Raw genomic sequence first — 26,729 nt, 5'->3', positions numbered from 1 at the left:
GGAGAAAGAAAAGGGAAATAAAGCCCAAACAATTCATTATTTTGCTTATGTTGAGTGATTAGCTTAATACCCTTGCAGAGGGTTTTATGGAATTGACGAGCTGCTTGTAACGCAGTGTTAAAGGCCGTTTGGACAAGCTCGGTTTAAATCGGTTTAAAAGCCGCATTACCTCAGTTTTCGGGCTTTCGTAAAGCAAAGAAAGTGTTAGCGAGCTAAGCGAGTCATAATTGGAGGCAATACGAGGCAATTTCTTAATGGAATAAGCGAAAGTGAATCGCAACTACCTTGAGTAGATTGTGTCGCATTATCTGCTAAGTCGAGTTGAGTGCGGCTTTGAATGGGATACAAATTGGCATTCACTTTAATTGAAAAGGTTTATACAGACTGGCAAAATCCAAGTTTATAGCTTCAATTCCCGTAAATAAAATGGTTATGGAATATAATGAGTATTGAATCAAGTAAAATGGATTAACTTAATTTCTGATTTGTGACTTTCGGACCTATGGTTACAGGATTTGATCTTGCTTTTATTTTATTATTTTTGTTGGTGAATTGCTTAATACACGAAACACATTATACGCATAAACCCCTTATGTGTGTGTGTTTTTTTCTCTATCAGCTTTTCTAAACTGTAGTGTGTATGTGTGTGGGTTCGGAAGTGTGTGCCTATGGGTCGCATAAGAACACTTGAAGCGTTAAGCTTTTGCTGTATAATCACACTCAACACAGTCATTAACAACATTTGACGTACTCATCATCATTGCCGTCATTCGTGACGGATCTTTTTTGTTGGTTGGTGTCTTTTTTTCAATCTCTCTCTCTCTATTTTAAAGTGCTATACTCTTAAGTAAGATTATCAAAAACTGTTTACTCAACTTGTGGACCAGAGCGGGAAATAGGAAAAGCAGTTGTCAAGCGTGTTTTTTGCTCTCACTATGTGAGAGTGTGGTTTGTGGACCACACATCCTGTCGTTTTCCTGGTTGACAGGCGGTGTTAACACCGTCCTGGCAATGCCTAGAAGGGGGGCTGGCATAATTTCCATCACATTGATTGACAATTGCGGCGGGCAGCCCGTCGAGAAACACTGTATCGATTAGTCACATTGAAAAAAAACGTCACACCACTTTCACAGTGGGGTGGCCCAAAAGTGGCAGAGTGGTAGTTAAATTTTAGTGAGTGGGTGTAAAGTTAAATTGAATCGTGAAGAAAGAAAAAGAAAAACGAAAGCTGATATGGTAGTGTCTCTATGGAGAACACTGACAATTTGAGTAATTTGCGCCTCAAAGTAGGCATTTTTTGTTTTGCAAATTGCAGTGCGTCTCGGCAATGCCCTAAAGTAAAGCAATTGCTGTAGATTATCTAGTTGTGCCAATGCTTGGTAGAAAGGGTGCAGCCAGGCATAAGGCACAAAACAATTACTTCTCGGTGTATACGTGTACACTGTACATACATATGTGAATACGTAAGGGTGTGTGTGTGTGTGTGTGTGAGTGAAGTCATGCATGAATGCATTCATTTGCTGTCGCTAGTAACAGCTTGACTTTAGCTGTTGTTTTTTAGCCATGGGAATTGAAAGCAAAGTGTGCGCCTCGCCAACGTCTTGAATGCATTCGTATGCAATTCAAGTCATACCAAGGATGTTCTTCGACAGGGATGCTAAGCCTCTCTCTACACTTCGTCCGTCTACTCTACTACTCTTTATCCCCATTGTTTTGACGTAAAATTGTGCAGCCTGCTACTGGTCGAGTATTTATCTGACAGTTGCACTCTAGCAACACTTTAAATTACACACAAAAAACAGCTCGAACTGTAAACCAACTGCAGAGAAGTAAATTGAAAATACTTGCCAAACAGTGTTTTCATTCATGTATGTATGTACATACGTCTATGTATATTGTATAAACAAAATGCCATTGTTTTCTAGTATTTGGTTTTAGTTCTGGTTGCTCTCTCGCCTATGGTTTGGGTGCTTTTTTTTAGTTGTTGAAGGCAAGAATGTTATACAAAGAAAGTTTGTTGGAGAATCTGATACAAAATCTAATATTTATAACCAGCAGGGAATTGTTTAATCTTGAGATATACAGTTTCGCTATTCTATGGAAAGTGTATCTGGATAATCGTCATGCAAAGTCACTGAATCAAAGCTGGCCTTATAAATTTAAAAAACCTTGTTTCACGATCCAGTTGCGTTTGTTTGTTTTGGCCTCTCACATTGGTGGTCGTACTAAAAGTGTGCCGATTTTGGACTTATAAACCTAAATTTCTCTGCAGAACTATTTCAAAATGATAGAAGAGTATAGAAAACTATTTGAGGTTTTAAACAGTCGGCTTAGTTTAGTCATCTATTAAATACACATACACATATCTACATTCAGATGCAAATGATGTGCATTCACAAACAGAAATTTTCGGTCGGCGATTTTGCTCAGGGCGTCTGGCTGAGAATTTTTATTTTATCTATTTATCAGGTGGTTTTCCCAAAAGCCTAAAAATACGATTTGTTTTCAATGAGCGCGCAAACAAAAGGCCACATAAGAAAGCTGAGTAAGCGTGAGAGAGGTGCAAGAGCGAGAGAAAGAGAAAGAGATCACGGATATATGGGCCAACAAAAATAGCTGGCAATGCTGCAGTGCAGCATCATTGTCTCTTCGCCCGCGAGGTGTACGAGGCGTATGTGTAATATACCCTTCATCCACACAATACAGCATTAGGTACTGACAATGTTTAACTGAGGGTCGACTGAGTTATGGCATACCTCCGATTTGGCTGCATAAGCTTAAAATATCTTTCGATCTCGGGAAAGATATTGGGAGTTAGGTCTCCGTACACGTAGCTAATGCAGGGTATCAGAAAGTCGATGCCTTGATTTAAATGAAAATATATTTCTTGTTTCTCTTTGTTTTTGCTTTGTGTGGGTTTTATTTTGAATTTAGCAAAAAAAAAAAAAAAATAGAAAAAAAGCTGCACACCAAAATAAACTCTTACTCACGTCGCCTTCAGAGTTCTTGCCGCTTTTTTTTTTTTTTTAAATTGTGGCTTGTTTTTTATTAAGTATTTTCTGCAATCTTCATAATTTCTAATAACTGTAGTTCCATTTGAATAAAGCATATGCATGTATGTATATATGTACATACATACATATATATACAAACGCATCTCGGATAAAAAGGGCAATTTTTCCTTTTCCCATCCCCACTTCTTCATACTCAAATCCACACCCACATCCACATGCACACATATTTGCTATTGTTATTGTTTTTCCTTCTCATTGGCCATTCAGTAAGCGCTTCACTGGTTGAGTATAAACAAATTTGAAAGTTGTTTGTAGTATTTGTTTATGTACAAACACATTCATAGTGGCTACGTTCGAATAATTTTCCATAACGCAATGGAAATTGTTTATGGAAAACATATGTTCACACTAACACAACCCTTTTACTCGATTTACTTCTACAGCATGTATTTGTATATGAATCGCTTGCCATTTTCGTATGCTTGCATCTGTGTGCATAGGTACGTATGTATTGTATAATTATTTATTGTTGCAATAATTTTTGCCTATCCGCTCTTTGGGCAGTGGCTGTCCTCGCTTCGCTCCTCTCCTTCTGCCTCTCCGTTCGCGGTATTTTGCTCTGCTGTTATATATTTTCAGATAAAAATTTCATTTATACAACTAGGAAAAACTCATTTTCACATTGCCTTAACAACAATATAGCAAAAAAAAAAGTTTGAAACCAAAAAATTTACCCAAATTTTGAATACCCTTTTCACTGACATTGACTACATGGCAAACGTCAACAGTTTTTGGAATGTATTTGCGTTTTCGAGTCGAATAAATGGGGATCACGCTGTCTTCTTTTGAGCGAACAGAAAATGTTACAATTTATATGCTGCATTCTTTTGATTTAAACGGATATGCACCTTTAAAAGGGTATAGACAACTAAAAGGAAATGCAAGCAACCTCTATTATTTGCTTTGCTCAGCGTTGGCGTCATCAATTTAAAAATGTGCTCGCCTCAGCAGCTGATAAGATGCCAAGGCGTGTTATGAGAAAAGTGGCGGGGCAAGACGATGAACAGCAAAGTTTTCCTTTTTCCACCATTAACTGTTTGTAGCTGGCAAATAATGTTGTGGCGGTATCAAAAATAGGAGCAAAGGAGAAGGTCATTATGTTTATTTATGCAGCTATTTTAGCTGCAACAGCATCCAACTTCCTAACGCCACCGAATTCCTCTCCATCATGCAATTTCCCACTAACGTCCAAACACCATCCCCCCGCAATGCTATTTCACTTTAACGCACACGTTGCATTCGGAATTTATTTCCGTTTAGATTGTGTCATATCGGTAATTTTAGCTGAAATCGTGTCTACGCACAAAATTTTTGCAGCATTTGAAAAGCCTAAAACATACATATGTACATATAACAAAATACTATATGTGTGGGAAGGCGAAAAGTGGGTTCTAATAATTAGTGGGCGCGGCGTAGATGGGTGCATGGTGTGGCGCTATGCGTTTGAAATAAAAATATGAACTTAAAGCAGCTTATGGGCACCTATGCTTGGTATGTCTCGTTAATGTCACCTGTCCCACGTTTATTGTATGCCATTATTGTGGGGCTTTATTGATTTTCTTTTACTCGAGGGTTACACGAACAGTTACCCGAGAGATTACGCGAAACTATTTACCGTAGACACATGGAACTATTGATATTCTTATGATCATTCATCATTAAGAATTCCATTGAAATGCGTATGTGGATGTTTATGTTTGATAAAATTTGGTTAATGTTTGTGATTACCCCCGATATCGAGTGTTGCGAATTTCAGCACAGTGTTTAGCACTGACCCAGTTGGATGCGATTTGCATAGAAAAGATAGAAGAGGAATCTGCTGCTCTCTATGTTCTTGCCCCTTTTACACTTATCAACCCATTCATTTCAACCTGTCACCCCCTTTAATTTCCGCTTAATGGATTCCTGCTAATGGGGGCGCCTGCAAAACGCGTTTAAATATAAAAACTTAATTATGTGTCAAAAATTGTTGGCTGGCTCGTTAACAAAGTGTTCAATTCAAGACCACAGGCGTTTCATGTTTTTGCACACATAACGGAACCGACAGACACGGACATGCCTGGCCCTGCCATCCCGTCAACCTCTCTCTTCCTCCCAGTATTACCTTTTCCCACGTAACCGCAGTTCTATTACCTCTACCCCTCTGTTCGCCAACCCTCCTTTGCATGTGAATAGTCCCGGCAACATTGCAGCCTCTGCTTGCATGGAAACTTGGCAAATAGTAAAAAGACCGCAAACACAAACACAAAATAAGGCAAAACAACAATTTAAATTTTGAAAACTTGTCGAGGACAAACCCGAATAAGAGACGGAGATGCGGAAAGGTGCATTGGACGATGAGACTAAGGGGAGACCGAGGGCAGCGCAACTCATGGCAATGTAAGAGAAACAGGCCAATAAAAAGTAGCCATAAAATGGCATTTATGGCATCAACTACATGAATTTATGGCCTGTTTGTCCGGGTAATGCGCAATTAAAACTGCCAAGTGCATTAAATTAAGTTAAAAATCACAACAAAAACATTCAAAAACAAAAAATATAAAATCGTAATAATTATAAAAAATGAGAGCAAGAAGGACAATTTAACTATTTGTGTGATAAACTCGCCCATGGTCAGCCAAACAAAAGAATTGTTTCACAATTTAGAGAAAATACAAGTTCATGGTGCGTCAGACACTTTAGATATTCGATTCAAATCGCCGGATCCCATATTCCGTTCCAGAATTTCAATGAGTCATTGCTTGGTGAGAGGAGAAAAACTAGCCTTGACTTTTTATTTCGTTACACAGACATTAAAAGCTTACAAAATTTAATTTTAAATCTACAGCCAAAATTTTAAAATAGTGCAGCTTATGCGGCGTATACGTTATGCACTCTGGTCAATCGTGAATTGTTGTGTGTATGTAAATAAACTAATGCCGAGTATGGGCATCCCATCAATGGGCCATAAACTGCTACCAAACAAAACCAATTAAAATTATGCGCTGAAATGAGCGGCCACTTCAAAACGAAGTGGAGAAATGCGAGTGCCTCCATGCTCAGAATAAAGCATACAAAGAAACAGACGGCGAAAGGCAACGGGGGAGCCTCAGCAAGACACAAATAGCATCTTGAGCATAGGCAAGGGCGGAGACGACAAAGGCAGCATCAGCCCATTAAAGCAACTGCAAAAATAAAAACAGAACTGAAATTGGTTCATTACTAAAAGGCCACCTTGACGTTGTTGCTTGACCTCGGGCCAGGGAACTTTCGAAGTATATCCACACATGCATGTACAATTTGACAATGGTCTGCTGTCGCAAAGAGGTGGTGAGAGAGGGGTGTTGTTTATCATAAGCATCATTACTGTTAGAGCATCGAAGGATTAATGGTCCTTTGTGTAGTCAAATGGCAGCCAAACGCATTTAACATCGTTTCAATTTGCCATCCCATAATTGGATCACTGCAAAGTTTAGACTGGAATTAGGCACTATTCAATTAATTTACTCAATTCGACAATGAATTGAGGGATTAACTTCACCTCTTGCTCCGTGGAGCCACTGTTTCTGTGGAAATAATCGATTTTCATTACAAATGTCAATCTTGGGGGCGTCGATTTTTTATTTATATAGTAATATTATCTCTATGCATACATTTCCACATTCGCTCTAATGATTGTGTGTTTTCCACTAGACAAACGGAAAAACATTCCGTAGGTACAATTTCTCTGAAATGAGCAATGCCTTTCTTCGAATTTTTCATTATTGTTAATATTATTTATTGCTCACGCTTTGAGCTAGTACATTATTGCTGCAGCTGCCTTTCTAATGCCCTCAAAGTTGATTGATTAGGACTAACTAAAAATTTTACATTCATATCCGTAAAAATGTCACCAAGCTTTAATTACTTTTGAATATGTAAATACATAGGCTTAACTTAAGGAGTAGTGCGAAATTTTTATATTTGCTTACAACGTGCGGAAAACTTTTTCAGATCACATTGAGCATGTGACTGCTTCTGTCCTCTTCAGATAATGCCTTTTGCCTCATCTAGATAGTCAAAAAAAGACCAACACAGTTGGCAATGTCGAATCAGTTGTTGGATTTAAATGCTAGCGCATTTATGTTGTCAAAAGACATGTCAGCAACAACAATAGCAACGACAACAGCGGGAGCAACAAATGAAACAATGTCTATTATTTTTTTCACCCATTGGTTTTCACTATTTGGCAATTGGCCCAAAATACGCGTTTGCAGAAAAAAACATCAAGTAAGCTATGAAAATAAGGGAAAACAAGGGACTGGAAACAGAACATGAACATATGTATTCATAATATATATATCTCATACGTCAGTTCCAATATGTAATAATATCTAGATTAGTTTATAGCAATCTTTAAAAATTAAGTAGGACTCGGCGAATTTAAAAGTTTTTAAAATTGATACAATGTTTGCCGTCATTAATATATTTACAATTTTCTTACGAATTTTCTAAAAAGTTAAGTTGGCCGTTATTTGTTGGTAGTGTGCTTGTAAGAGTGTGCCATATACAAAGAATTAATATATGTTAATACGTATAAAGTTGGTTCTACAATTTTAAAATAGTTGTTTTACTTGTTTACTTCATTCTTTCTACTGGCAAGACAGAAAATGAGGATTCAAAGTAAAAGTCATTGAGTGGAGTATTTATGTCCGTCTACCAAGGCGCACTTAAACCATTCTTTCACTCCCATCTTTTATTCTCCCATGCTTAGTGAGAACCCGGAAAATTCATGTTAGATCTACTAAATGTGGAATCGTGAAGTATGTACAGAAATCATTTGTTTGTAACTTCAACTTCCTTATTTGTTATCAATTTCTCACTCCCTTGGTGAGTGGTATACAAAAGTCGGTGCGATGACTTACTTATTTTATTGCTATTGAGGCCGGTTAGATGAATAATAGACAACAATGACAGAAAGAGATAAAACATAATGGAAATAAAGCATGTTAGCAAACGACAATAGCAATAAACGAAATAAACAGAAAAATTTTGGAAGAAACAAAGTGCCACATGGTAGTCATGGCAATAGCCATGTAGATTACGATGAAAATTGTCCCTCCTCCATTATAACTCATTCACTGGATCCACACGTTTCAGTCTCTTCCGAATCTGTTCTTAGAGAAGTGGGGGCAAATAAACATTTGTTTAAATTAAAAATGTTGGCATGTTTTCGATGGACAAATCCATGATTATGACGAAATCCACGATAATGAAATACTACATTTTTGTTGAAAGTATAACACATTCCCAATTTCAAATTCAATAAACTTGGTTAACATCTTGCTCAAATATCAACTTTTGCCTTCCCTAAGAAGAGAGAAGAGGCCTCTTTAAGCCAGCCTTGGCTTGAGAACATTCATGGTGCTGATATTTTTGATGATTGTGAGTTGTAGCCAGTGTTAATTTAAATTAATTGCTGGGGCCAGTTAAAAAGAAGAGTAGGACAATTTAAGTATGCCAAAAATGTAAACTTTACTTTGCACACTGCATTGCACCTTGGACCTTGTTGATCCGCTCAAACTCAGAGTGACGGTTCTTCTTCTTAACACAAAGGCAGTTAAACTAACAGAAAAAACAGCAAAGTGTGTCTCTCGCAACGAGGTTAAATCAAGATTGGTTGACTTGGACTGTGGTCATAGTTGCAGTGGTAGTCTCGCAGTCGCATTGTCCGTTGTCCACCGTCTGTAGTCCTTGCACCAACACAAACAATCAAACAGACAAAGAGATGTACTTCACCTCTCGCCCAGACCACAGCTTCAACATTCTGGTTACCCTCGTCAGTGCGCCTTCAACTGCCGTAACACACATACATACGCACACTCAAAATGAACTTCCCCGTTTATGGTTCTCGGTACACGCGTCCTCACCCGGCCACAATAGTAACCAAAGCAAAACGTGAAACATCGCCCAAAAAACAAAAAAAAGCTACCAATTGCCAGCTAACCAAGTTTTGGTGGCAGGCAAGCAGAATTATATCCTGTTTCCAATTTTCATTCAGTATTCCACTTCCATTAGACGAACGAAGGCAACTTCAACTTCGGTTGGCTTCGCAACGTCCCCGCCAATTCAAAGTAGGTCGTCCTGTCTCGTCCTTGTTGTAGAAACACTTCAAACAACCTCATTACGAGTCCATACAAAAAAGTTATGACGTCATTGGTTTAGCTATATGCTTTGGCCTGCTCATTCGCCTGTACGACCATTCAGTGGGGGTGCCTCGGCGGTCTACGGCTGGATGCCTGCCTGGGTTGGATGACGACGGGCAAAGAGCAAAGAGCAAAACGTGCCTAAATAGGCGCTGGGACGTCGACGTTATTAAAAATACCAAAAGCCGAAATTGAAATTGTGTCTAGTTTCAATATTCATTAATATTTTAGAGCCTCGGCACAACCAACTCATAGAAATTGGTAGAAAATATGACCAAGGTTTTCAACTGGAAAACAACTTGCGCAGAGAGAGCCTTTTTTCATTTTCGCTGACTCTCTTTTTCGCATTGGAGTTGGAAGGGTCTCTAAAAACAACATAAAATGGCAGTAAACAGAAGAAAAGTAGCTGGAGCAACCGGAAAGCATGGAATATATGTCTTTGTTGGTATATTATACGACAAGGGCGAAAAGAAGAGGAAGAAAGGGTGCAAGTCCAAAAACATGCGTAGCGCCGCTCAATTCTGGTTACGGCGACATTGGAATTATTATGATTGTTATTCGCTCTCACTGCCTTGACTAGCTTTACATACATTCATACACATGTACATATATTCAAAATTGAACATATATAGAAATACTTTTTTATATATGTATGCTAACCGAACTCTGGCTCTTTTTTAGCCCTATTTCTTTTGCTTTTGATTCTAAGTATGAACCAAGCACGTGGACGCCCTTAATAATAAAAGAATCGCGTTTTTTAGGTTTGCTGAGTGAGGGAGAAAAGGCGAACTTTATGGCTAGTGGCACCTATTGCGTTGAGGAAAGTTAGAGACAACATTTTCACTAATCGTATTTGAATTTTTACATATTTTTAATAAATATACATTTGAATTTGGACAAAGCAACGGCACTTTCCTCCTTCATATAAGTACGCAAATGAGCCTAATATTTATTTACATGTAAATTAACTTTACCTACATACCCTCACCTGCACGCATACTACACATTATGATAGAAGCTTTAAACCAAAATGGAAGAGTATATATTCATGCGAAAACATAAAACAGAACTTTAACTGATCTTAGTTACCTGCGTTTGCATCCCATATCCAAAAAACCTATCCTTATTCTTATTATTTCATATCGTTGTGTAACACTCTACGTATACGTGATACGTTCCATGCAACTTCTTTTAAGGGATAAGTTAATTACTATTTCAAAGGGCTTACCTATAATGTGGCCTGTCTGGAGGGCCTAGATGGACAATATTTTATTCATCGACCTCATAAAATAAAAATTCATACTTTAGTAGAGAACTGCCCATTTGTAGCTGTTAATCTTATCAATTAAAACTGTAGCCTAAAAGTATGCAAGTGCGTCGAAAAATAAATGCTTATGGCGGTCATGGACCTATTGGTAAATATAAAATTACCCTTTAGCCTTGCCAATATATGCTAATGCCCAAAAAGGCCCAGTTTTTTCTCATAGTGCATTATACAGCCCTGAATTCGCCTATGCCTGTGCGTTCTCGCTTTTTTTCAGATCGGTGAATACCAACTTAAGCAATACCTAGCATTATCGCGACACGATAGCCCCAGAAGCGGATGCCTGCATTCTAACTGAGGGACCACCAATGAGTAAGAGCAATTTTCGGCAGTGCTTTAAGTTTTTTTAACTAATGTTGTTGTTGCCGCTGGCCAAGTGCCAGCCATCATCATTTCCGTCGGGCCAAAGTCAAACGGTTAGAAGAGGAAGGAAAGCCCCATCACTCTATTTCTTTCTCATTCTATCTGGCAATATTTTAATGACGTCATGTGGGAAGATCGCACAACAACAAATAAAAGTTTGTTTTAGTATTACTGCCCCTGCCTCTGCGTCTGTATCTGCATTCCCTTCAATGACTGTGCGTTCGTCTGCGTGTTCAGGGTAAACAAATTGGCTGCGTGCGCTCATCGATTTTTATGAGTTCAAAGATTTACTTTTGTGCCGCATTCCTACGTCGCGGCGGCAACAACTTATATTCGAAAATGCATGTGCACGGCGAAAATAAAGAATCCACAGAGTTTGGTCAAAATTAATTTGTCTTTTATTAGAGCATGTCTTAGAAGTGGATAACAAAGCGCATTTTAAGTATTGCAATAAATCACAAATCCTAATAATAACAAAAACTTTGTTGTTTGTTACGATTAACCTTAAGTGAAATGTTGCGCTGACTTTCCATTTAATCCAACACTTTGGTCAATTTCCTCAGATTTTGGCAAACTTATTTGTATTGTTTCATCATCTCAAAAAGCGTACTAGCTACAAGAAATGGAACAAGTACATAAGTCGCCTCGTCGTATTCGGTATGCCATGCACCAAGGGGATCAAAAATATTTTATTGCGATTACCAAATTGATATACGTTTACCTATTCTTTTCTTTTTCTATGGGGACGGAAGTGGGTGTGACAAAAATTTCACTACTGAAAGCCTTCATGCCAAATTTGGGGTCTCTACCTAGAATACTTAGTCTTTGAGATAAACACTTTTATTTAAATTTGTGTAAGTGATGCTGATCAAGAGTATACATATATACTTTATGGCGTCCTTATAAAAATGTTGGCGACTTAAATATATACCATTTCATATATATAAACACAGACATGCACACAATCCTACAAAACAGATTCCCAAGTCGAATTCTAATTCTAATTGCCAGGTTTTAATTGCAAAAAGGCACGCGAATGCTTCCTGAAAATAGACGTGCTTCCAGCACGCTCTCTCATCAGGTAATCTCAATCTCAGCGGGTTCCACAAACTCTTCAAATGAAAAACTATTTTTGACTTGCAATTAATCTTTAAGTGAATTTCTTCCGTCGCTCTTTCTCCCGTCGCGCGCCGCACACACACATACAGTCTATGAATTCGTCTGTGAGGAATTTTAAGCGATTTGCTAGTCATTATTTATTTTTATTATATATCTTTAAAACCGCTGGCGGAATTGGCAAGAATCTAGGAAGATAAATAAATAAGTTTTTACATTAATGGGCAAACAGTAAAGCGGACAGGAGAAGGTCAAAACATAAACGGACGAAGAACTTGGCCAGCATTGAACTTATTTCAAGTGGAAATGAGTATATGAATGGGTGGTTTGTGGCTTATCTGTTGCGCTGAGTCATTTATCATTATCAGTGGTTGGGCAGCTCAGGCGTTTCAGGCGACATTAAATAATTCTTAGGTTTTCTTGTGTTTGTTTGGTATATTTTGATATTAATCTTTTCAGGGCATTTGATAAATGTTCTTACTGAGGGTTTCAAGGAATCAAAATACAGAGAGATAATCGCAGTTCACTAACTGGAAATAAAAAGTAGGAGAACTCGAATGCACAAAACCAAACCAAGAACATCATAAATATTATATTCGAATTGTGTATGTCATACATTATTTAGTCACAGCGATGCGACCTGCGTGCGAGTGTCTACGCCTTATTAGACCAAACACGCATAGCAAACAGGTTGGCAGACTGATAGACATTCATGATTAAGGAAGCAATGGTTCATAATCGAAAATCAATAACAAATAGACATATACACATACTCGTATCTATCATTTCTATAGGAAATATGACAGTCAAAACTTCCACTGGCACCAGCAACGGCCTGGCCTCCTTCTGGAAACCGCCCTCAAATTGAACGTTGCATTATAAATATTACATTAGTTTTTGTGTCGAACTGCGAAGTATTGTAACGAAATACCATTTGTCCACTTTACACAACTACAAATGTATGTGCCTATGTATGCATTTACAATATTTCAAAAGCATACTAGAGGCCTATGTATTTTTAAGACAGCAATTACAAGGATTTAAATTAATTTTTCAAGTTCTAGATGTCAATTGCGATGTTGCGATTCAAATAGAGATGTAAGTTATTTAAATATGACCTAAATTAGAGGCAACTGGAAACATTTGAGTGTATTCTATACTTCTGTCTTGGGATTGACTAAAAGTTGCCAAAAGTCGCAAACAAAACATAAATGTCCTTATATCTCAGCTATTTTAAGGAAGATCAGGACTGACGCTAACACATTCTGAAAAGTCCTTACGTGATTCGAGATAAAAACATCTCGCGAGTCCTTTGCAGGATCAGGATGAACGTGGTGTGTATATGCAAGTCGATTGACGTCACCGTATCCGGATATGTCAAGAAGTGGCAAGATTCAGCTTGTGATTTTAGTGACAAATGGTATCCAACAACAGACAGACGTGGACTTAGTTGCCAAGTGCAACAATTGAGCCACTCCATTGCTAGGGCCAGACAGAATTAAAGACATCCATCCCTCTAAATCCACACCCACATTTCGCTAGCTCAGCTAGTCATTAAACTCAAAAATAGAATCCGAAACCAAAATGTTAGCCAAGGCCGATAATTTTGGTGGTTTGTTCAAGACAAAGTTGGCATGCCAATGGCTAATAATTCGCATTCGCACGCAAAAAACCCAAAAAGGAAACAGAGGACCGGCCCAACTTCTTCTTAGACGAAGTTTAAATACCCTTCAGACTTTTGAGTTACACTTTGCCATCGACAAATGTGAAAATAATAAGCTTTTTACATCAAAAGAACAATTTCTACTAAAGATCGGTTCAAAGAACTTAAGAAGGAGAATCAAAAACATACAAAATTTTAACTTATTATGTGTATCTTATGAGAATGGTTTGAAAAAATGTATTGACCAAAATCCGAAATATACAATGACTTGTAGCATAAAAGATCTGACCTTGCTTTGCACACTTCTCATCAAAATTTAAATGTATGGGTTTCTTGCAAGAGTACGAAAAGGAGCAAAAAAAGTAATACAGTGAGCTTCCAACTTGGGGTGGTAGCCAAGAATCGTAGGCACAATTAGAGTAACTTGCCTTAAACAAGTGGAAAATGTGTGTGTATCGGTGTTCGACTTTTTGTAACGTTTTTGAAATTCTTGTTCCTCCTTTGGTGGCTAACAAAATTAGAGCAACAAAAAGACGTAGCTGGCTGGGCGGATGTGGCTAGGGACCGGATGTACTTGGCGTCGTTTGGGGTAGCAAGAAGAAACGTCCCATCCGTCTCCGTCCACCCGTCTTTCGTTTTCGCCGCGTTAAGTGCTGAGGTTACCGCTGACGCATATTTGGACACCGCTAACTCTTCGGCGACCCTTCGATACACTTAAAACTGCGAATACATTAGAACCACAGAGTTTTTCTACCCTTGCATGGTCTTGTGTTCAGAAAAAAGACAAGTCGTACTGACCAGATATATCATTTCCATTGAAGCAATATGATAAAGTTTAGTTTATTCCGAGATACATATGTATATTTAAAAGTTCACTGCCAACTGGGGCTTGGACGGCCTAGGTATCTTGACTGGGAATGCTTTCTTCTATGTGACGCACAGTTCTAAACAAAAGCAATATACTCTTCTTGTAAGGGTATAATAAATGCACTAAGCTGGGCTGAAACGCTCGCAGTGGCTACAAAACAAAATAGCACAATAAATTTTAGACAATGGCAATGGCAACTGCAACTTGGCGCTACGCTAAGTCGACAATAAATGTTTTCTATTTTTACTGGTCGGTCACGGCCTCAACAAGAAGGAAAAAATCACAATTAGATGAATAATAATAACATTGAAACGCTTTTGCTTTGCACACATTTGCATTGCCAGTGTTCCTTTGCTTATGAAACCCCTACAAATACATACACGATTAGTATATTGAAAGGAAATCATGTGCAAAATATAAAATGTCCACATACATACATACATATATTTTCAATTAGCGTTGCTTAAGCAAAGAAATCATTAATCACACACAGACACGAAAGTCTTTAGCTTTGTCATCAAATTCTTCAGCTTTTTAATGGTCATATTTGTTGGTGTTGCTTTTAGTCATAAAATTAAACGTCCATGGCGTAACCTGAGTACATATGCGTTCATTCTATATAAACTAGCTACACTTTTTAAAGCATTATCGCCCGTTATCCCGACCTTTCCTTTCCCCTTGTCGACTCTCGGGGGCGTTGTCAAACTATTTGAGGGCAATTAGGTTGCCATTTTTGTAATTTTCCACATATTACCGACGCACAAATTATGTATGCTTAGGGTTTACGAGCCCTGAGCCCTGTAGTAGATTGTATATAAGTATAAACTATCTCTATTGCTATCGCTATCCGTTTAAGGAACATAAATTTGAAGCGTCATTGTCTTTGTTGAAAGTTTCTGGTGAGCTCATGTTGGGGGTCTGTCGAAAGAAATTACACTTCGAGGAAGTTTCTTAGCCGAAACAACGAAAAGGCCTCACTTAATTAAAATGGAAAATTAATTGCATTCGCCCTAAAGCAATTCAACAGGTTCCAAGGTGAAGTTAGCCACTTGACAACCACACACGCACACACAGACAGTGCTGCACAAGAGAATTATTAATTGTCGAGCTTGGGGCTAACATGTTGCATGTCGCAGGCGGCAAGCAGCAGCGGCCACAATAACTTTTCGTATGCAGCTGATTTTCTCATTTTGCCCGTGAAGTAATTGCAAAAAACGCAAGTGAAAACTTTCTCTGCACGCGATTCAAAAACGAAATGTACAAAAAATATCAAAGAAACTCTCTTCAGCTAAGTCGAAGCTTATATACTCTAGTCTAGTCAAGTTGTCGCATTTGTGGGGCCCTTTTTGGGACGAAAACTTATAAAAATACAAAGCATGATAACTGCAGAACATAATCTATCCATGTTATAAAAACCAGCATGGGATCCTTTAGGAATTAAATATATAATCTTTCCCTCTATTTTCACAATGCAATACTATTGCAAAGCAAAACCTAATTTTTAGGGACGGTAAGAGAGAGAGAAAGAACAGGGACAAGTATAATTTTGACAGAAAACATTGTAAACAAAATGCATTATAATGAGTTTAAAACTAGAACTATTGACAAGTAAGTGCTTTTCCCTGCTCATGACATAAAAAGCAGCGCCAGGCCGGTCTTGACTTTGTATGATAAATACCAATTTAACTAGAGCAAAATGCACCAAAACCATTTACCTATAATTTAAGTCATAACAATCATTTTCATTCGTGCATGCAGCGAAATAAACTGAAATAAAAATGACAAGCAAGTGCACAAATCTGAACATGAAATGAAGACATTTTGTTTTAAGCATAGCTCGAGTTCTTGTTAAGAGGGTTGAAAGAAAATGGCAAGGCTACGCTTCAACAGCGCTGGATTTAGAAATGCATAGGTCCTAGTCAAAGACAGCTTTGGAAATATATCTGAACAATATTATAGGGCCCAGAACTGGTAATTTTTTTGTTTTACCCTCTCCCTGTTCCGCAACTAATATACGCAGCGAAAACCGTCTATTGCACTGTGACCATTGCTTACCCATTTTAGGCTTATTACTTTGTGTATTTCCGTTGGGGTGTAAAAATTCAAATTTGATTGCAATGCGGCAGAAATTTAGATTTAGGCAAAGGCCAAACACTTGAACTGGCCCACAAAAATAGCCAGTTCAATATTTACATATGCACGTTCCAATGTCTGTGTGCATGTGTGGCGCATTTGATTTTGCAGCATTTATATGCACAAAAAGAAAGCGGAGACGCGAGGCAAGAGAGGGAGAGAAAGAAAAGTGAAAATGTTATGTGTTTAGCCTTGGGCCTTTGTAAATTAACCATAATAAATTAAGCCAATGTACTGACCTCAATTCTACAAAACAACTGTGAACTGAATCGACCTCATCCCACCCACCCCTTTGCAATTCTTTAGCCGCTACCACCTTTCCCTTCTGTATGTATGTATAATTATGCGATAATTGCCTGGCAGTTGCGACAAAAAAAAAAAAGAAAAAAATGGGATGAACATTGCTGATTGCTTTTTGGATAAATGAAGGCCGTATGTAAGGGTTCACGCAAGAGGGAAACGAATATTAATATCAAATATCAATTTGGTTATCTTATCAACCGTCAGCAACTATTGATTTATGAACGGAATGATTGGGCGGGTGGGCGTGATGGTGTTACGCGAAACCAAACAACAGGAAACAAAAATTGACTACAAGAAAATTGTTTGCATTCCTATTAGCTATTAAAAGGCAGTTGGCAGTTACCTGCAGGCAAAAATTATGTTAAACGTTTATTAACACTTAACTGCTAATTTTGCGTGTTTCATTCTGTTTCTGTGTTTTAGTATGAAAACAGAAGCAATTCCTCAAGTTCGCGATACGCGGTGTTGATTGGGACTCGAGGATTCGCCTACCTTCTTGTTCTGACAGGCTTCTTCATATTAATCTTCCTTGACTTTACAGGGCTTGTAAATATTTGGCATTAAAGTTCGTTCATCTATTAGATACTCTATATTTTTGTGTTCCCTCATGTCTCACCAACTAATCTCTTTGCCAATCTTTTAACAACCTTTTCCACCTTTGACTTCACTTCGCTCTCTACTTTACAATAATCTGCAACGAAACCGCTGATTATATTTTGGACATCGCATTGCTCGAAACTCTTCGTAACTATCAATGTTTAATGTAATTGCTTAATAGTTCAATGAAACCTATCATATATTTCTATACATGGATTCGTTTTTAATCAGTTTGCCATTATCTATCTGTTTTGCAGTTATTTCCCTCACATCCGTACACAAAATACTGCCCAATATCGCCTGAGCCAGCCGCAGTTACAACACTAAACAAAAATACCAAGGAATAAATAATAATAACAAGGAAATACAACTGTGATCATTCGACTAAATACAACGACCAGCATACCCTTCACATACCCACACAAAGACACAGACACATACAGTACCTAGTCATGACGAACAGCTGCAGACAAAACTAAATTTCTGCCAAACCACAGAGAACAGGCCATTACTGTCAAGTGTTAGAAATATACATCTTGAGATTGGCGAAAAAATCAAAATCAATTGCTTTGCCGATAAACCGAACCAGGACCCAGAAAGGAGAGGGGAGGCTGTAATGACGACAATTGACGCGATGTAGCGGTAAGTACAAATGAAATAAGAAAGACGACTCGATAACTTTAATAGAATGTACCATCATCCCATTCATTTTGCAGCAGACTTATGGTCGGCGAACGCGATAGGGACCGTGAGGCGGTACGCTGGGCAACGGGTGAATCAACACCGCTTCAAAACAATAATGGAGTATTACAAATGGTTGGGCAATTGCAAGGTGGACAGGCTGCTAGCCAACAACAGCAACAACAACAACAATCAAGTCAGCAACATTCAAAGCAGCAGCAGAAGCAACTACAGCAACAACAACAACAGCAGCAGCAGCAGCATTCGGAGCACTTGCTCTATCAGCAACAGCAACAGCAGCAACAACCGCAGCAACAACAGCAACACGAGGCAATTGCCCGCGGACTGCAACTTGCGCCACCTGCCGACATCGGCGATAATCAGCCCTACTACGATACAAGTGGTAATGTCGATTGGGAGCGGGCGATGGGAACCGGTGGAACTAGTCCATATGGTTGCATCGGTGGATCTGTCCCAACAGCTGGCAGTAGTGCTTATAACATTGGCCCAAATGTTGCCAGCGGCCCACTTGTCCTCAACAATCGTCACCTGGATTATGCTGATGGCAGCCACATTGGTGGCTCATCCGCCGCAACCGGCCTTGGTCTGGGATCTTCTTGTGGAGGAGCTAATCTGGCGACTGGGGGCGGGACAACAGGCACCGCAACCAGCAGTACCGGAGCCATTGGCAAGGAAGTTCGTTACGCTCCATTCCCAGTTACATCACCAACGCATTCAAATCCCACAACTTCCCAGCAAACCCTGGCGGGCCCTGGGGGGCAGGTGTTGGGGCGTCTGGTGGTGGTGGTAGTGGAGCCGGCAGCGGCCCAGGTGGTGGCAGCCTTGGCGGACCCCATACAAACGCTACAGGCAGCATTAACCTGGGCGGTGGCTCCACTTCCAATGCAGGCCTCAGCCACAGCAACACCACTGGCGCCCTCCAGCGGACACATTCCCGATCCATGTCCTCCATACCACCACCAGAGCCGTTCATGATAGCCCAGTCGAAGCAGCTAAATAGTCGCGTTTCCATCAATGTTGGTGGCGTCAAGCACGAGGTCCTCTGGCGCACACTGGAACGGCTGCCGCACACGCGACTGGGCCGCCTTAGGGAATGTACTACCCACGAGGCCATTATTGAGCTATGCGACGATTACTCGCTGGTCGACAATGAGTATTTCTTTGATCGTCATCCAAAAAGCTTTAGCTCCATATTAAATTTCTATCGCACCGGGAAATTGCACATTGTGGATGAGATGTGCGTGCTTGCGTTTAGTGATGATCTGGAGTATTGGGGCGTTGACGAACTGTATTTGGAATCGTGTTGCCAGCACAAGTATCATCAGCGCAAGGAGAACGTTCACGAGGAGATGCGCAAGGAGGCCGAGTCGTTGCGGCAACGGGATGAGGAGGAATTTGGCGAAGGTAAATGCGCCGAGTATCAAAAATATCTCTGGGAGCTGCTTGAGAAGCCCAATACAAGTTTTGCGGCGCGGGTAAGTTAAAAGCAAATAATTTCTTTTCTCAGTCTCCTATCCCACCCCCAACTCCGTTTTCCCAATTTCTTCGATAATCCTGTATTGATGTGTCTATATCGTATTCAACTATATTATAATTAACCGTGTTGATCGTAAATCTGTGTCAATGTCAAGCGTAAGAAAGTCTATATCCTGCCTTTTTTTCTTTCTCTACTCTTACTTCTTCAGTTGGTATATATTATGTTCACTTCTTATCTATCTATCTATCTATCCATCTATTTACTGATGGTTTTTCGGTTTTTATACCTAAGTTTTGTTTGGTGCAATGAAAACTTCAACTAAAATCATTATTATTTTTATTTCCGAGCTCTCAGGGCTTGCAACACTCTGTAATATACTCATAAATAACCCATTACTGTTATATATTTTTATATAAACACATAAATATATATATATATAAATATATATTCTCGAATTATCTAGTAGAATCTATAGTTGGAAAACTTTTTTAATTCCATTAATTCGAGCAGATTCAAAGAAACCACACACAGAATATAGTGTACAAAAATCTTATGGCAAGAATAACTTCATTTTCGATCCAAAACCAAATGCTGTACAAAAACTTACATTAAATATAAACAACAATCCAATTTCCACGTAAATACCTATTCTTAACCAAATATGATAAATATGCTTTGCTTGCACTGCAAAAGTACTCATACTCATACATATGTATATTGAATAAATCGTTAAAATGAATGTCTATCCTAATATTGAGCAGCTTTTGTGCCGGTGTTTTGACTGTAAAATACTTCTACTGCTGCTTACGATTCTAATTCAGCTGCTGCTGCTGCTGATGTGATGAAGGCGTTCATGATAATAATAATGTTGTCGCTGCATCTGCGCTTCTAATTACCAAAGTGCTGTACATAAGGCAGATTTTGCTGAGTTTTAAGAAGTCTACGAGATGTGAACCAATCTTTATTGCTATTGTATATACATACATGCATATATTCGTGCATATTTAAACTTTTTGCAAATAGACCTGCCTTTGCTTCGTCAACCTGCTGGCCAAACTGTTAACTAACCAACTACTGGACTATACAGGACAGTCTCTCCTCTTCACCACTTACCGCGCCCGCGTTGCTCCGTCTCACCGTCTTCGCGCTCTAAGTTATTGTAGTTGGTTCTCTCTGACATTTTTGAAGACATGCGGCCTTTGACAACTTTCAGTCTCCCTTAACTCTCAATAAATGAATCAATAACGTTTTAAGAGATCTGAGTTCATCTCGAAGAGTATGCAGCACATTTTGTTAAATTTTCATTGTTTCGTTAATTTATTTCTTTTGCTTTTACGTATTTTTACCTATCCAACCACCCGGTACCCACTTTATATAGTTTTAACTGCATTCCTTTAATTGTTCGTTTCTGTTCTCGGAAATCCGACACCAATGAGATCCCATCCTCGCTAGAATTAAGCAAATTCCAACCAACCAATTACCAACCATATTTGGAAGGCAAACTGATCGATCAATCAATTATTATTACTAAATTTTTTACTAATCGTTTTCTAATCCAATCTTTTTTTAATCACACACAGTATTAACATAAATTTATACATACAAATATCTCCATATATATACATATATATCTACATATGTATATATATAACTCTACATATTTTTAATATATATATATATCTCTTAATTGTTGATGATGATGGTGAAGTAATATCTCTCTTTCTCTGTTTATCTCTAATATATTTTTTACTCCCCCAAAAAAACCCCCTCCCCCATGTGACAATGTTTGGGAATGGGCAATAAGCGATATGACCAGGCGGCAGGTGTGCTGTAGAAATCCTCGAAAATATTGAAAAGATAAAAAACTCTGGGGAGAAGCTGCCAAAACGGTGTTGTAAACATTTCCATTTTCAAAGCATAGGTGTTTGAGGCAAAGACATCCTGTTACGAATTAGCAGCCAAATTGGGGCAAAACTTACAGCTCGGGCGATTGAAGTGAACAGGAGAATCTTTCATGACAATGTGTCATCCATCCAGTCGGTCACTTCATTCGTACCGTCGATTTGCTTCCCTTGTACAATAAACCAAACAGTGTGATTTAGGCATAGCTTCATAATCGTGACACTCGAATATATAGTATGTATACCTACCTCTATATATAGTTTGATCACGTTTACATATTATCACCCACACACACACACACACACTCCAGACTTTTTTTAGCTTTGGCTTGTATATATGCAGCAGCCGATACCCGTTAGCTTTAGCTTTTATTAACGAAATAGGAAATGGAAATAGTTACAACATACTTTGGGTGCATCTCCAATAATTTTTCATTCGATTTTCAGTTTATATTTTGTTTTTCTTACTTACAAACTTTTCAGTTTTCCGTACAATGAAAAATATAACAATCGATTTTTGTTTTCAATAGATTTTACTTCAACATTTTCCCCATGGGGAAGTCTAAACACAATGAATTTCATGATCTCTTCATAAATTTGATCGATTAGATCAAATATTTATTTTCCCATTTTTAAAAGGTAATGAAAAATTTCCAGAGTTTTTTGCCAGTTGTATTTATGTTAAAGTATATTTCTTTTTTATTCTGTTCCAATGATTTTATTTCAAAGAACTTCTCTCCAAGGAGTGAGAGAAAAACAAATCTTTTAATTTTTGTACATTTTTAGTTTCTTTTTAATATTCCGCCTATACACATCCTTTTTTCAAACGAAATGAAAAATATGAGAACCAAAAAGAAAGGAAAGACTAAAACCGTATTCAGATTTATAAAAATACAATACTCTCTCAGCTGATATCCTTAATTAAAGGGACTACTAAAACTCACACAAACTCAAACATACTTACTGAAAAAACCGGAAAAATACTGATTTCAACCTACAATAAATGAAAAGCGCGTGCTCACAAAACAAACACAAACAGCCAAACAGAAATTTACATATTTTGTTTGTTAATAAACACAAAATAAAACAACGTTAACGAAAAATAAATGAACCACTTCGGCACACCGAAAGTTACATATATACCCTTGCAGCATTTCCCCCACTTCCCATTCCCGCAACGTGTTCCATATCCATATTTTCCCCAATTTGTAGTCCGATGCACATCTAACAATAAGTTGCAATACTTATTTAAATTCATAATACATATTACTTTCCACTCTATGCAAGGGTATAAATAAGCAAACTCAAACGTTGTTTAATTGAGTGTCACTTTTTTGTGCTCTTTTTTTACCTTTTTGTTAATATGTTCCTTTTGCCAAGTGATTATATTAAATACATGTACAGCGTATGTGTATATATAGTCGCATATTTGTCGGTATTTGATGTCTTCTTGTTGTCGTCTATTGCATATACAATGAAATTTGTTTACCTAGAATTCTTATTGTGTTTTAATGTACATTTTTGTTCAATATTTCTTTGATCTTGATTGCTGTCAACTATATTGGTCTATTAGCTTCTTCTTATAACTATGTACTTACTATATATACAAACACGAAAACACAACCAACACACAAACACACACACCTTCAGTAAACTAAGTAACCCTTTAGATATAATCGATATCGAGTTTCCGTCAAGTGCCCCAAACACCATCAGCCCCACCGAAAAAAGGGATTTCCAAATTATTACAAAAACCGTTTCAAAATGCGAAAAAAGAAAATTGCAAACCATGTAGCAGTTAAAATTTTTAAGTTTTCAACTTATTTGTACACTTAGTTAACGAACAACTTTAAGACTAAAACTTTACTTGAAATATTAACCCACCAAATTTGCTGCATTTTGTATGCCTAGCATATAGAATTTTGTAGTCGGGTCGTACTGAATTCTATAATAGCCTTTTGTATCGAATTTTGTTTGTTTTTTAGTGAGTCGAACGAAGTATGCGAACCAACTCATGCACCACAGCCACTCTAAATACCTCCCGTCCAACTTCCCACCCATTACCTTGTCATCCACTAGTCGAAAGAATCCGGAATTTTCACCGACCAATTAAAACCAAACCAAACAAAAGCAAACGAAACGGAATGTATAATACTAATTTAGAATACCTATACTTAAATACTTTTTCCTGTAAATTTTTACATACACACATATATAGTTCTCAATACTTTCATACACAAACACACAAAAGTAAACACATATACACACACAACTGCCGATCGTATGCCGATCGGCAGAATATGCATTTATACACCTAGCAAATCCACTGAGCAATTCACCTAGCAAATTGTCCAAAATTTCTGCACTTTTTTCATTTTGTCCATTGTACCTATATGAATGTTTTATCCTAGATGTACATCTATGTATATGTATGTATGGATCATTTTTGTCTATGTGTATCTTGTACTATAAACTTTTGAAACTTATCCGAAGCATGTTATACTCGTTGACTATACCTACATATTTTTATCTAAACTTATCTAAATATACGCGTATATGTATACCTATACCGATATATTGAATTTTGTTGATTTTTGTTGAACACGTCAACATATACATACTTATGTATATGTGTGGTTAATTATATATATACAATATACATTTTATGATTCAAGTGGATTTGACCCAAGTTCAGGGAAGTTAATTCAATTTTTGCTTCATATAGTAAAACAAAAGAGAACAAATATGATATGTTTCAACGTTGTCAACCGCTTTTTCATTATCTTTTTGTTGTTTTGTTCTTCGCTTGGGTTTTTACGATCTTTTTATTTGGACATGTTTTTGTTTCCCCAATCATTCAATTAAAAAATGAGTTTAAAGCTAAGCCGCCTTCAACTTCATAGTGTAGAATCATATTTTTTGTACTTGCAACGCAGTCCTTCCTTTATCCGCTCGACCCTTTCCATCTACCCTTCATCATGACTGAGCAGCAATGGTAGCAGTTCCAAAAACAAAAACTTAAACCAAAATACAATCTCGCACAAATTATTGTTTTCAACATTTCCCTTATCCAATGCATTCTCTGTTCAATATCGAAATATAAATTAAAGCGTAAGTTCTAGTTAAATGACGGCTCAAATCATGCATTTGATATCACATCCAGTAGAAAGTTGTTAACCCTTATTCTATCTTCCTGTCACTACCCCTAACCCCACCTACAAAACTATCCATCCTCTATAAGCTCTTGCTGGTAATATGAAATTTAATTAACTTTCCCGACGACCACTTTAATCAATTACAATTTTCTATTAAGAACATAGTTGTAAATATTAAAACTAAAACTAAAGCGAACATGATTAGGAACACCCATTTTCTCTTGCTCTCTTTTTCTCTGCCTACGTTTTTATCTCTATTTGTCCCGCCCTTTAAATATCTCTATCTCTTACTCTCTGTCTCTCTCTTTCTCTCTCTCTCTGTCTCTGTCTCTCTCTGTCTGTCAATTTTTTCCTTTGTTTTGTCTATACAATTATACAATTATATATTTTGTTAACTCTTCTTGACATCAAATCAACCTAGAACAATGTTGGCATCATTCATATGCATATTCGATCTTTGAATAGTTTGATTTGATTGATTCAGTTTTATGTTTGAATTCGCCTTGAGATATGTTTTTTCTGTCTACTCTTAATGCAGTAATTCATTGACCTTAAGTATATGAACTTAAATAATACAGTTGCATAAACACATTCATATAGTATATGGAAAACTTATTCTATATCTCTTAAAACCTAATGTTCATGTAGAACAAGTACCCAGATTGCAAATAAATATCTAACGTTATCCCATTTAGGCAAATTTCCTCCCAAACTTATCCCATCCTCGCTATCACCGCTCCCGCAACTTGTTATCCACGTATTCCTTTACACGAATTCCAATTCCCACCTATCGACCAGAACTGCGTGGTTGCGTACAGTGGCCTACTATGGTAGATCTGGACACGGCCAGATATAAATCTATGGGCTAAATGAGAGCCAGACACACACAGACATAGACACACAGACTTACACAATCGCATAAAACCCAAATATTCGTACATTGTACATGAATACATTCAGCTTTGGGCTGAGGAGGCGTGGCTTATCGGTATGCTCCATAGCTTAGACGAAAAGCTATTTTGTCAAACTAACATGGTCATATGTGAGTTGCCTCCGTCTCTATCTATACCGAATGTCACTCACGCACACAAATACATACACACATACATACATACATACATACATACATAGATATTTGTATAAAATTAGAAATATTTATATGTATATACATACATACATAAAAAAGTGACCCAAAATGGCAACCAGATGGGTTTCTGTTTCCTTTCTCTCTTTCTGTATTTCACGATATCCTTTTGTCTCCCTTTCTCTCCTCTGTTTGTGTGTGACTCTCTCTTTTGGCATTGAAATTGCATTGCGTTTGCTGTCAATGATTGATTTATGTCTGCCTCATTTTCCCAAAATGCAATTTGTTTAGTAAATTACATTAAATATTTAATTACAATAAATTAAAAAATTGTTTATGTATTTTTGTTCAAACCTATTTTGAATATTGTATCATAATCAAGACCTCCAAATGTATTTTCATTTATTTTTATTTCATGTTTCCCTACAGCAATAATATCTATAACTGGTTTGATATACGAAAGTTATGCATTGAACATATCCTATTCCGTAATTTGCTAGAGTTTACAATTACCATTGTATTGTTTTAAACTATATTCTGTATTTGTTTTACTTTTTGGTTAAATTGAACAAAAACAATAAAACACTGACAGCGAATTCAAACACCAAATCGTTGAAACGCATCTCAAATGAATCGAGTTAGATCAAATTGAATTGAAATTGAAATATAATTATCGACTGCAGACCCGATGGTAGCGTCTCTTATTTTGTTAGATAAACAATTTGTAATTGATTTTAGTCAAAAAAGTATTTGCCTACTTAGGTTCACTTCGGTGTGTTGCGTCTTTTGTGTTAAATCATGTCTC

The 26,729-nt window shown here is 37.6% G+C and overlaps 1 protein-coding gene across 6 annotated transcripts in view; it reads left to right on the top strand.

The window, feature by feature from the left end:
* Shab (Shaker cognate b) overlaps positions 1 to 26,729 on the top strand; it is a 59,858-nt gene that overhangs the window by 7,922 nt on the left and 25,207 nt on the right. For 4 of the 6 annotated variants that reach the window (XM_068283803.1, XM_068283802.1, XM_068283805.1 and 1 more), the window contains exon 1: positions 19,100 to 19,782. In XM_068283803.1, coding sequence (XP_068139904.1) covers positions 19,249 to 19,782 — 534 coding nt within the window. In that variant the 5' untranslated portion in view covers positions 19,100 to 19,248. Of the gene's footprint in view, positions 1 to 17,862; positions 18,248 to 18,321; positions 19,783 to 26,729 lie in introns of those variants that run through there. The other 2 variants (XM_068283807.1, XM_068283804.1) reach the window with 2 other exon arrangements.

This window comes from Drosophila tropicalis, unplaced genomic scaffold, assembly GCF_018151085.1.
Source record: "Drosophila tropicalis isolate 14030-0801.00 unplaced genomic scaffold, ASM1815108v1 contig_169, whole genome shotgun sequence".
Classification (NCBI taxonomy): Eukaryota; Metazoa; Arthropoda; class Insecta; order Diptera; family Drosophilidae; genus Drosophila; species Drosophila tropicalis.
This window is presented reverse-complemented; position numbering and strand designations above follow the sequence as displayed.